Consider the following 13,549-nt stretch of genomic DNA (forward strand, 5'->3'; position numbering starts at 1 on the left):
ACAGCTTTAGTCTAAATTCAACAAATAAAGATAGTCGGTAAGATAAATTCGTTACATAGTATGCTTGTGACCTAATATGATTTATATAGGGTAAGTAAAATCCATGTGGATTTTACTGACCCTGTATATATCATATTAGGTCACTAAAACACTATGTAACTAATAATAGTACATAAATATAATCAAGAAGACGGGATTTGAGTACAAACGAGACAACTCTTCATCCAAGTCACAATGTATAAAATGTTTTTAGGTCAAAGTACGGCATTCAACAAGGAGACATGGCTCACACCGACCAGCAAGCTATAACATGTATAAGGGACCAAATGACTAGAATGAAGCAATTCAAACAAGATTAAAAGCGTCAGTTATATAAGTTGCCATCCAGTTTTGATTTTCTTTTTTCTGCTGTATTAGATATGTAGCCATCATATCGCAAAGCTTTGTCATAGCACTTACAGGCTGTGGCTGTATCACCAGATATTTCATAGCAAATTCCAAGTATTGTTAATGAATCAGACTCTTCTTGTTGTTGAATAAAATATTTGGTTGTCACTGTTAAATATAAATTACGTAAAGCCTGTTGTCTATTTAAAATATCACCAAGGTGGTGATAGCATAGAAATCTAATGCAGTGACACATCACAACAGGAGGTACCAATATTCCGTGTTCCTCTACATCCATTTGTAGTTCTTCTGGTATTAATGGTGAGTGCTGTAGGTACATGACACTGTTTACTGTAGCTATTTTCATTTTGTCGTTCATTGTCATTGAAGAATGTATATTTTGTCTGTAATTATTTTTATGTAGTTTACAGTCTTGAAACTTTCCTGTAAACGTCAAAGCAGGTGAACATCTTGAAAGAATGTAATCCGTTAGTTTGAGTGTAACATTGAACTGTCTTGTTACATAATAAAACGACGCGTATAACAACCAACCCGACATAGAATCTGTCCTGATGCCGTCTCTTAGATGTCTTTGATAGCATTTACGTGTGTTGTACATTTCAACTACTGTGTTTGACGGTGGAAGTCGTTGTACTACATGTTGACTGATATAAGCATAATAATATTTACATGCAGCAATAATAAATGCAGACGATTCGTATTTTTTTAAAGATTGCATAATTGCAAGTCCTTTATAACAGCTTGAAATGTCTCTTGGTACACTCATCGTTTTAATAGTCCTACGAAATAACATAACTGTGGAAGATTCACTCTTTGTATCTAATACGTAGTGATTTTCATTGTCAGGCGGAAATAAATTCTTTATCAATCCGTCCATCCCTCCAGACTTAATTCTACCAAGTACACATAGAAGAATCTTATTGTTCCTCAGATTGATCTTTCCTGAGAACATATTGTGTTCAGGTATAAAATAATTCGGACAGTAGCAGATGTTTACCCATGATATCAATTTATCAAGACAGAGAGAAAAACAATAATACAAATTAGGTAATTGAAATGTGTCGCAACCAACTTCCTCTGAGACCCAGAATAAAACTGTCTTTAGAAAATAAGAACACAGTAATTCGTTTACATCGATGTTTGTGTTAATGATACGCTTTAATGTTAATTTGAGTAGACCGTAACTTAAGAATTGAGTGAAATTAAAAGAATGTACAAGTATTTTTTCTGCCATAGAGAAAGATATTCTCCATAATAAGTCATTATCCGTTATAGTTTTAGGTCCTATAGGTACTAACAAACATCCGTAATTTATGATCCTGTCAATTAGTTTATTAGGCGGCCATTGCCGTCGATGACGGAATGCCCATGGAATTGCGTTGTGAGGTAGAGACTTACTCCTTAGACAGTAAGCATAATCAGCGGTATTTTCTCGATCTGAAAGACATGGACCATGTAAAACTATCGGCAAATGTCTATAACATTTCATAATATTAGCAAGAAAGCTGTTTACTGATAGATACCAGTTATCGTCACATGTACCTGGGGGACAGTTGGGACATTGTCCACGGAATATTTCCCCATCCGTATTTTGTACCAATCTGATGTAAGTAAAGCCAGGATGATCAATATCTGTCTCCATTACAATTGTTCTTTGTATGCGGTGTTTTATATTCCTGTCATTCAGCACTACGTCCAAGTCCCTGATTACCCACATTATATCTATATCACTACCATATAAATCCATTCCTTCTGCTAAACTGCCACTTGATATTTGTGTATGATAGTTGTCCGAGCAAATCATATCTTGGATAATAAACAAACGCTGTCTATTTCGTATATCTATTTCATTACCAACGACTTTTACTAGGTGTTCGTACAAGTATTTCTCCCTGGGGACATTTTCAAGCCAAACCAAGTGATCTGTAAAAAAAAAATATTTATTTACTTACTTTGCATCTTTCATAACATCCGAAAATGGCATTCAAAGATAAAAGATTTTCTGATCTAAATTTATTACAAACACATTGTTTTATATTTAAGTCAAGGTATCGTTAATGACATTTTGCAACCAATTGAGCAACATTCGTGTCAGCCTAATGCTCAGCATACTTACTTTTATATAAAATATAAAAACAAAATCAATCGTCCGGTCATTGGTAATGAAAATATACACTGTCATTGAAATTTAAATATAAATACAATAACATAAACGATTCCAATTGTTATGCACCAGATGGGGATTTCGACAATCAATGACTATTCGTTGATGCTCGAGGCCGCAATATTTCAAGATGCAAAGCTTATAAACACACGAAGAGCTATTAACCAAAACGAAGAAAAATAAAGCCAAACAACGTGACCAAGGAATCAGAAGTTTGCATAAGGAACATTCATTCCTTTTAAATCTAAATAATTTCCAAAATTTTGTAATAGCTAATTTTAATAACACAGAAATCCGCTGGATGATCGTCGGATACTTTTAGTCAACAAGCAGAGCCATTGACCTTTTGGTAGTAATCTTATAAACGGTATCAATTTTTCTGCACCAAATATGCATTTCGACAACTAATGTATCTTCAGTGATGCTCGAGGCCTTTTTTTGTAAAATCTAAAGCTTAATAAAAACATGAAGAGCTTTTTAACCAAAAGTACATAAAAGTATATCCAAAACTGGTCAAGGAATCAGAGTTTTGCCTGAGAGAGTACATTTTTTTTTTATCTTAAATAATTTTCAAAATGTTTGTGACAGCAAATTTTAATAACAGAAGTCCATATTTTCACGCTAGTACCAAAGTACTGGCTACTAAGCTGGTAATACCCTCGGGTACTATTAGTCCAACAGGAGAGATATCTAGTTACAGGTAGTAATAATATAAACGGTACCAATTTTTCTGCACCAGATGCACATTTCCCTAATCAATGTCTCTTCAGTCATATCAGTTATGCTCGAGGCCAAAATATTTTGAAATCCATAGCTTATTAAAACATGAAGAGCTTAAAACATGAAGAGCTTAAAACAAGAAAGGACAAAAAAGGATAGCCAAAAGGGGCAAAGAATCAGAACTTTGCATGAGGGAGAAACATTCCTTACTTTTAAACAATTTCCAAAATGATGTAGCCACAAATTTTGATAACACAAAATCCGTATGTTCATGCATGTAAAAAAGATACGTCGATCCATAATAATTAAATTTGCTATTTATCAGCTTTTGAAGTGTTTAATACATAAGTGTTTTCTTCCCGAAGTCATATATAAATTTTGCGTATTTTTACTTTGAAATATTGGGTTTGAGCACATCTAATTAAGTTAAGTTTAGTAATAATACAGAAAAACATTTCAACAATGAAAACGAACTTTAAACATCAAAACATTATTCATATATCAATTAAGTTCATCCCGTATACAAGTCTTCCATTGTAAATAACGGAATGTAAATTATTACTAATTTGTCTTGTCGCTTAAATCAGAGCCTATATAAGACATACAACTGTTACATATTAGTGCACATGACTGTATCCTGGTTTTCGATAGAGTTTTTATTTCTCCGTCATTAGTTTTGTGTAACATATTTTATGAACTTCTTGTATCTTGGTAGTTTCTCTCTTTGATCATGGTGTTGTCTGTTTGTCGTTTCCCTTTTTTTATCATGGTGTTGTAAAGTTGTCAATTTGTTTTTGGCCCATTGTGTTGTCGATATAAAAGAAAATAAGGTGTGGAATGAGTTTAAGTGTGATAACTCTTCACGATTGACAACATGACGTAGAATTTAGCAGCTTAATGTCACCATAGCCCCTTCAGAGTAACACAAAACCAATACCACAAATCAAGCTATAAAAGACCCCAAAATGACAAATTTAGATAATTCAAAGAAAACAAACGGCATAATATACTAGTATGTACACCATACTAATTTAAAAAGCAAATTAGATAAACAATAACAAACGGAAACATTGAATTTTAGCCAACTTACTTGGGCAGAAGGTTTTATTTATTCTCATCATAAAATTGTTCCTTTAAAGACTTTTTTTTATCATATTTGTATTAAATCACATAAGTAAAAACCTATTGTCATCTAGGGTTTTAGACATAACAACAATATTACCTTTGTCGCATTCTGTGCCGTCCTGTAAGTACTCCAGATATTCATTTGAAGACTTGTCAGGATATCTAAGGTTTAGTATCCACTGTTTGTGTTTTTTCCTTCTATCTAAACAAGCTTTGTATATTCGTTCAAATTGTCTGATTGTCAGTCCGAAAACGTCATTAGAGATAACCATCCCTCCATCAAAAGATTGGTAAAGACATGGCGTATAGTTACGCTGACCACGGTACGGAAAACGTTTGACACCGTATATTTCCCAATCCGTGACTTTCTTCATTCCAAAAAAATTTTGAACATCACAATTTTCTTGCTTTCTGGAAGTTCCGCTCATGATGCCTGTAAAAATATATGATAACATAATTCATTTATGCAATGAATTAACACTTCCATATTGCTTATAAAACGAAAATTTTAAATGATTTTCCTATTATCAGTAAACTTATAAGGAGTCTATGTGTTATACTTGGTTCATTTATTTTAGTTACATGATCTGTGCTAAAGTTAATTGTAATACATATCTGTAATAACGTTTCATACCTTTAATGGACATAATAGTATTGCCTATAAAACAAAAATTTAAAATAAGTTACCGATTATCAGTAAATTTATAAGGAGTCTATGTGTTATACTTGGTTCATTTATTTTAGTTACATGATCTGTGCTAAAGTTAATTGTAATAAATATCTGTAATAACGTTTCATAGCTTTAATGGACATAATAGTATCAACAAGTTAAATATTCATGGAGTTTAAGGTTCTGATATAAATGAATGTTTCTTAATTTGAAGTACTGATGTCGGGGCATATCAAAGTTAACCGGGGCAGTTACGTTATACAAGGAATTTCGATCAGTTTTAATATAATTAAGGATAAATAGCTGTATTCATGGGGAACCAGCTCCGAGATATAGAAACAAAAATTAATTATCATTGGGGTTTTTTTTCAATCATTAATGAAAGTGAAATAATGAAGTAAAAAAAACGCTTTTAGCAATATGGTTCAATTTTGTCGAAATAAGCAAAGAAACTAATTAATTATTCACTTGCAAATGAAGAATTCGACCTCATGAAATCCGTATTCATTTAAACTTCGATGAGCCTCTTCACTAGGGATGGGTTATGCATGAACTAGGTGTGATCAGCTAATAAAAGGAAAAGAATGTCAACCTTGAAACTGAAACAAAGGTAAACCATTTGATTGACTGATTCGATCTACAAAAACTTTGATGTCCGACAATAAACAATCAAAGGACGAAATAAAGAAAAGGAGATATTTCGCATGATAGTAATCTTGGCAACTATTCACAAGGGGAAAGGACAATACTTTGAATTGTAATGGGTAACTAACAATGGGTGAAATCCAAACATAAGGAATACATTCTGCAGTAGCTTTGAAGGACCCCGGTATTACAAAATGTGAAACAAGTCAATAGAGAAAATCATGCGTTATTTATACAATAAATATGAAAGAAAATACAATAGATCCCAGTATTTGAGTGATAATCCTATCGTTGAACCAATTCAACCTATTCGTTTTGAATCGATTCTAAAGTTGATGTTCTTCTCCATTTACATACATCATCGGTAACTATGGTTATCTTTCTAAAATTCTATTGGTAATTCAAATTGGAATTTACTGTTCAAGTTTAAGTTTGTGCAATTTTATCAAATAAAAAAGTGCATAGTGGATATTGTAACATTATCTATACGTTCCTTCATTAGACTTATGCTGATTGGTTCACCATGTGACAGTGGCCGTTTCATAAATTGTTGAAAACAGATCTAGTATGACTGCCATTGAGGTAACTCCTAAGTAGCACAGAACCATTCTTGAAAGTGGTTTTAAATTAAAAAATAATAAAATAATAAGAGACAAAAAATATGGGAAAATGTGTAACATGGTCGTCGTGAATCCTACAGAGAAATTAAAGTGACAATAGTCATTAAGTTATAATTATGCATAGATTAACGCGGTAGTTAACTGTCATAAAAGTGTGTTTGATAAGCTATAAGTCTGGCTATCTGTCCATCAACATTAAACAATAAAAGTTTTAATGCTTGAAAGTTTAAGATACAAGTCTTATCAATAAATTCATATAAAAGTAAAAACGGAGGTTTTCCCTTCGATAAATGCAATATAATTACTTTATTTCAGAAACACTACATATTTTTAGTCGGTTAATATTCATAATTTCTTATAAAATTCACTACAGAAATCCTGTAGGCCTCGTTTTAAACTTTTTATATTCACTGTTATCTTGGAAGTCATTTGATTGAATATTTAACACACATGTTAAATGTATTGCATCTGTTTAAAGTGATATTTGGATGTCCACTAAAAAACAAAAATATCGAACTCAAAGGTAAATCAAAAAAGGAAGTATATAGAATTAAGAAAGTAAAGTCTATATAAAGACAAATTTAAACGTAAAACTTTAAATATCAACGAAACGAATGGATAACAACTGTCATATTTCTGACTGGAACAAGCATACATATCTTTAAAAGAAAATAGTTGTTTACATTTGTTTTGATAGCTAGCTCAACCTCTCACTTCTTTTCTTATCCATTTTTTTTTACTAAAATAAGGACATATTTCACTTTTTTTTTTAATTTCTTGAAACTATCCATGAATTATTTATAGTACAAAACAGTTGATAAAGAGAGAAAACTTCCTTATCAAGGGATTGTATGATACTTTAAATAAAACATATACGGTCGAACACTACTTGCACTAAGTGTAAGTTAGTATTTATATACTTGAAATTCTAAGTATTAACACACCCATTTTCCCGTTGTTAGAATAATCCTGATACTTTTGATAAATATTAAACGAAGTAAGGCAATATTTTTGTTGTTATGCATATAAAAGTTATCTGCATGGGCTTCTTCATTATATTCTACAGCATATAATTATTAATGTTGATCGTAAGACATACGATACACAAATAAACTGTGTTCAATCAATGAAGTGTTTTAAAGGCAGCCAAATTTTATACATGTTGCTATCGACAAAATCACACAATAGGACATCCTCTAAAATGTAAGTTTTCCTAGTCCACGAAAATTGTACCCGTGAAATAAATGAATTCTATTTAAATGAAGGCAACAGTACTATACCACTGTTCGAAATTCATAAATCGATTGAGAAAAAAAAAAAATATGGGTTACATACTAAAACTGAATCAAACGTAAGACTTTATTAACCAACAAAACGAATAGAAATCAACCGTCTAATTTCTGACTTGGGACAGGCATTGTTATAGCTTGTTAAACCTAAGACTTGTATGACAGTTGTTTATTAATCCATTATAAATAAATTTGGTGAAGTTACTGTCTTTTGATTGGTTAAAATTATTAGTTTTATTTTCAATGTTGTTAATTTTGATGGCGACACGCCAACTCATATATTCATACGCCAACATGTGTGTACGTTGTTATTGTAAATATAAATAATATAAAAAGTTCTTTGAGCCTTATTTTTGATAGAAATTTATTTATTAAAAAAAATGGCAATAATTTATTTTGATTTTATTGAACCATAAAACTAATTTTTGACACTTCACATTTTACATAATCCGCGGACTATTCAATGTGAAGAGTCAAAAATTAGTTTAATGGTTCTATAAATTCAAAATAGATAATAGCCATTCAATAAATATTTACTAAAAACTTTCATCTTTCATGGTCGATATATTTATTGAAATACTGACAATTTTCCATGAATTATTGAAAGTAAAAGAACATTTTAAAAAGAAAAGAAAACTTCCTAATTAAAGGATAGTATAGTACTACTTCTAATTATATAGCATTTTCTCCTTATAAAAACAATACGGTCGAACTTTGCTTGTCATAAGCGATAGACACTAGAATATATATACTTAAAAGTCAATCTAAACTTAATTTAAGTGATTTTAGTTTGAAATCTCGATCAATTTTAATTATTTACATAATCTAGAGATATCAACTACTGATAGGGGAAAACAGGAGATAATAAATATGTCCGAATTTCAGACGAGCATATTTCGAGAGACAAAATGTCCTTTAGAATGTTATATATGCAAATGGAACGCATAGATGGTGAATTAGCAATATAAAAAGCCATTTGTGGTACAAAATGTTAAAAAACATATACGAAAAACACAAAAAGCTAGTGTTATTTCATTTTTTAAAGGACGTAAGAAAAGGTTAATCTTCACAATGTAACTTGAACGATTAAAAACATAAGTTAAAGGAAGCTGAAACAAAGAGAGTTGAGCTTCCTTATAAAACATTGTAAATACTTGACACTTAGTAAAATTTATACATTTATATCAATGAACATACACGGAACTTGAAACACAACGTTAGTGAATCAGAATTCGGTACTCCACTCTTTTTTTAATTTCCCAGAGGTCATCAGAAGACATCAGTTTTTCTTATCTTTTGGTTCCAAACAAAGTTTTGCCATATAAAAATGTTTGTTGTAAGACACGTTAAACAATTGAGTGCTTTCTTTTAAAATATATATATGATCAACAATCAAAATATAAAAATATGTAAGGGTTCCGCGGAACCCCGTGTCTCGCCTACTTTTGCTGTTAATCACACACTCAACAAAAATGATGAAAAAAAATCAATAAAACTATTCCTCTCGACAATATCTTTTGATTATAAGAAGCTTCTGTCCATGTTTGGTAAAAATCCAGGCTAGTTTAGGAATCTCAAAAGTGTTTTAAAAACTTTAACTGCAGACTGTATGTAACGTTAACTGGAAGAAATACTTTTTATAAGAAATACGGGGAAAATGGAATTTTATTTTACAAAATTTACTTCTGGATACTAACTTCTGATCATAAACAAGCTTCTGACCAAGTTACGTACTACTCCAGGATAGTCAAAGAAAGTTATTTAAATTTTAAAAACTTTAACCACAGAGTGAATGTAATGGTTCCTGGCAGAAAAACAGAGTCCATTTATAAGTAAAATACGGAAAAAAATCGTAAGGGTTCCGCGGAACCCAGTGTCTTGCCTACTCTTTCTGTAAATCGCAAGCTTAAGAAAAATGAGGAAATAAATCAATAAAATATTTCTGTTGATACTATCTTTTGATTGTAAGAAGCTTCTGTCAAAGTTTGGTAAAAATCGAGGATAGTTTATGTAATAAATGTTTAAAAAATTTAACTGCACACTGAATGTAATGTTAACAAGAAGAAAATCAAAAGTTCCTTCTAGAAACAAGCTTTTGATCATAAATAAGCTTCTTTCCAAATTTGGTACAAATCCAAAATAGTAAAAGAAAGTTGTTAAAATTTTAAAAAGTTAAATCACAGAGTGAATGTGTTGTTTCGCAGCAAATCTAAGTCAATTTAAAAGTAAAGTACAAAAAAAAATCGATTTATTTTTTTACAAAATTTCCTTCAAGATACTAGCTTTTGATCATAAACAAGCTTCTGTCCAAGTTTGGTACAAATCCAAAATAGTTTACGAAAGCTATTAAAATTTTAAAAAGGTTAACCACAGAGTGAATGTATTGTTTCCTGGCAGAAAATCTAAGTCCATTTATAAGTAAAATACGGAAAAAATGGAATTCTATTCTTACAAAATTTACTTCTGGATACTATTTTTTGATGATAAACAATCTTCTGTCCAAGTATTCGAGAAATCCAGGATCGTTTGAGAAAGTTATTCAAATTTCAAAAACTTTAACCACAGAGTGAATATTTGTGGACGCCGCCACCGACGACGACGACGACGACGACACCGACGACACCGACGACGACGAAATGTAGGATTGCTTAGTCTCGCTTTTTCAACTAAAGTCGAAGGCTCGACAAAAAAAGAATTTCATTTTTACAAAATTTACTTCTGCATACTATCTTATGAACATAAACAAGCTTCTGTCCAAGTTTGGTAGAAATCAAGGATATTTCAAGAAAAATATTAAAATTTCAAACATTTGGACCACAGAGTGAATATTTATAGACGCCGTCGCCGACGACGCCGACGCCGATAGAATGTAGGATCGCTATGTCACGTTTTTCGACTTAAGTTGAAGTCTCGACCAAATAGATATGTTTGGCATAAAAGTAAATGTGGCAACTATCCAAACGGAAAAGGACAAAATCTGTAATCGGTAACCAACAATGCGCAAAATCCACGTATAAGGCTATACATTCGATAGTAGCTATGAAGGACATCAGTATCACAAAATGTGAAATACTGCAATAGAGAAAATCTTGCGATATTTATAGTATAACTATAAAATAAAATACAATAGATCCATGACTTCAAATTTTTTCTATGCATTCATCACCCAGAAGTTATAGAAGAAATCTTATCGGTGAATCAATGCAAATAATTCATTTTGAAACTGCTATAAAGCTGATGTATAAAAAGATGTGGTATGATTGCCAATGAGACAACTATCCACAAAAGACCAAAATGACATTATAGGTCACCGTACGGCCTTCAACAATGAGCAAAGCCCATACCGCATATAGTCAGCTATAAAAGGCCGCGATGTGCCTTTAAGTAAATTTAAGTGATCGATAACTATAGTTATGTTGCTCAGATTTTATCTAATATAATTTAAATTAGATTTTTCTGTTAAAGTGACGGGTTTTGCTATTTTATCAAATGAAAATAGTGAATAGTTAATAGTGTAACATAATTTATGTCTTCCTTCATTCGACGTTTTCTTTTTGGTTCACTGTCTGACAGTGACCGTGTGACTCTCGTATTTTGTTAAAAGGCAGATCTGGTATGACTACCAATGAAACAACTCCCAAGTAGTCCAGAGGGAAGATTTGTAACTTTTTACAACCATCCTGAAAGTTGAAAAAAATAATAGGGGGGAATATATGGGAAAACTTGGTCGTCCTGACAGATAAAAAGTGACAACAGTCATTAAGTTATAATTATGCATACATGAAGGCGGTAGTTAACTCTCGTACAAGTGTGTTTGATAAGCTATCAGTCTATCAATGTTACCATCAACATGAAACAATAAAAGTTTTAATGTTTGAAATTTTAAGATATTAGTCTTAGCAATAAATTCATATACATGTCAAAGACGGATTTTTCCCCCATAAATGCAATATAATTACTGTATTTCAGTTAACCGATTTAATTCCGCAGAAACAATACATATTCTTTGTGGGTTAATATTCATAATTTCTTACAAAATTCACTACAGAAATACTGTTTGCCTCGTTCTAACCTTTTTATATTCACTGTTATCTTGGAAGTCATTTGTTTGAATATTTAACACACGTGAAAAATGTATTGCATCTGTTTTAAGTGACTTCCCTTAAAAAAAATACCGACCTCGAAGGTAAATCAAAAAAGGAAATGTATAGAATTGAGAAGGTAAATTCTATATAAAAGACCAATTTAAACGTAAAACTTTATATACCAACGAACAGAATGGATAATAACTGTCATATTTCTGACTGGAGCGAATGTTTTTTTAAAGAAAATAGTTGTTTAAATTTGGTTGTATAGCTAGCTTAACCTCTCACTTTCTTATTAATCCATTATGTTTTTACTAAAATGAGTGCATATTTCACGGTCGTTTTATTTTTTAATAACTTGAAACTATCCATGAATTATTTATAGTAAAAAAAAGTAAATTGATAAAACTTCCTTATTAAAGGATTGTATGGTACTTGATATAAAACATACGGTATAACACTACTTAGTGTTACAGTATTTATATACTTTAAAGGAATTTAAATTATTTACACACCCGTGTTCCCGTTGTTAGTATTTTAAACGAAGTAAGGCAATATTTTTTTGTTTTGTATTTATAAAAGTTATCTGCATAGCTTCTCCATTATATTCTACAGCATATAATTATTACTGTTGATCGTACAATCTACGAAAATTGTTACCCGTGAAATAAATCAACTCCATTTAAATGAAGGCAACAATAGTATACCGCTGTTCCAAATTCACAATTCGATTGAGAAGAAAACAAATCCGGGTTACATACTAAAACTGAAGGAAATACCTCAAATATAAGAGAACTACGACACAACAGAAACACAGCACTTACACATGTTAAATGTAACACATACAGGGAAAAAAAAGGGGGGGGGGGATATACCTGCTCGAATTCCAAATCACACTTGTTTAGCGTTAGGTCTTTAACAAAGTGTCGTTTAGAAAAGTAATATTTGCAAGGGGAATGCATATATAGTTTATAAGCTATATAGAATAAAAAGATGTTGGTGCAAAGTGTTGAAGAACAACTAAAAGCCTATTGATATCAGTTAAGTACAGTAAGTAGGAAGAGGATATTCTAAAAAAAAAAAAGAGGGGCGAAAGATACTCATGATACTAGAGGTAAAGTCGAAAGACAAATAGTAGTTCAAAAGACATAACATGAAAACTAAAGACTGCGTAACACGAGTCCCACCAAAAACTAAGGGTGATCTCAGTTGCTCCGGTAGGGTGAGCAGATCTACATGCGGCACCCGTCGTGTTGCTTATGTTATTACAAGTCCGGTAAATAGTCTAATTCGGTAGGTCTCTTTCGTTGAAAGGGATCAGGATTGTAAATACGACATAAGGAACATATCCAATATCATCTGTGAAACGGTTATTCCATAACGGTCAACCAACTCGTACAACAAGTATTGCTTAACACAGCTGAAAGATTGGGACAAGTAAAAGTTGTAGTCTAAAGAAGCAAAATAGTAAAAATATGTATGTCTCCAAATATGATATTAATGTTGGGGAATCGTATGTTTTTGAAAGAATAATTTTTCATATGATCTTAAAGTATATACTAGATGTTAACCTAAGCGTATATTTCTAATCTGACGAATTACGACCACAGCAAGTTACCGATATTCAAATTCCGCAGACCGCAGATCAAATAATCAAACAACTAATTGAATCGCAACAACTCCGAACGGAGCGAGTCCAGTTTTGTCGAGAGTAATGTGTCCTGATATGAAAGGATTAACAAAGCTGATTATCTTACCTTTTTCACTGGTCCACTGAATATGAACGTGTTGCTTCACAATTTTATTCGATTAAATAAAAGAAG

General features: G+C 31.5%; 1 protein-coding gene across 1 annotated transcript; it reads right to left on the reverse strand.

Moving 5' to 3' along the window:
- Nucleotides 1-319: 319 nt before the first annotated feature.
- LOC134699258 (uncharacterized) lies at nucleotides 320-13,549 on the reverse strand. The gene is made up of 3 exons (XM_063560868.1): nucleotides 13,484-13,549; nucleotides 4,515-4,850; nucleotides 320-2,331 (listed from the first exon to the last, which is right to left on the reverse strand). The coding sequence occupies exons 2-3, from the start codon at nucleotides 4,843-4,845 to the stop codon at nucleotides 365-367; spliced, it is 2,298 nt and encodes a 765-aa protein (XP_063416938.1). The 5' UTR covers nucleotides 4,846-4,850; nucleotides 13,484-13,549; the 3' UTR covers nucleotides 320-364.

This window comes from Mytilus trossulus, unplaced genomic scaffold (genome assembly GCF_036588685.1).
Source record: "Mytilus trossulus isolate FHL-02 unplaced genomic scaffold, PNRI_Mtr1.1.1.hap1 h1tg000050l__unscaffolded, whole genome shotgun sequence".
In the NCBI taxonomy this organism is placed as follows: Eukaryota; Metazoa; Mollusca; class Bivalvia; order Mytilida; family Mytilidae; genus Mytilus; species Mytilus trossulus.

Coding starts and splice junctions, on each gene's coding strand:
- LOC134699258 (XM_063560868.1), bottom strand. CDS start 4,845: ATGAGCGGAACTTCCAGAAAGCAAGAAAATTGTGATGTTCAAAATTTT. Junction 2,332..4,514: donor CGGCACAGAATGCGACAAAG/GTAATATTGTTG, acceptor TTTTTTTTACAG/ATCACTTGGTTTGGCTTGAA.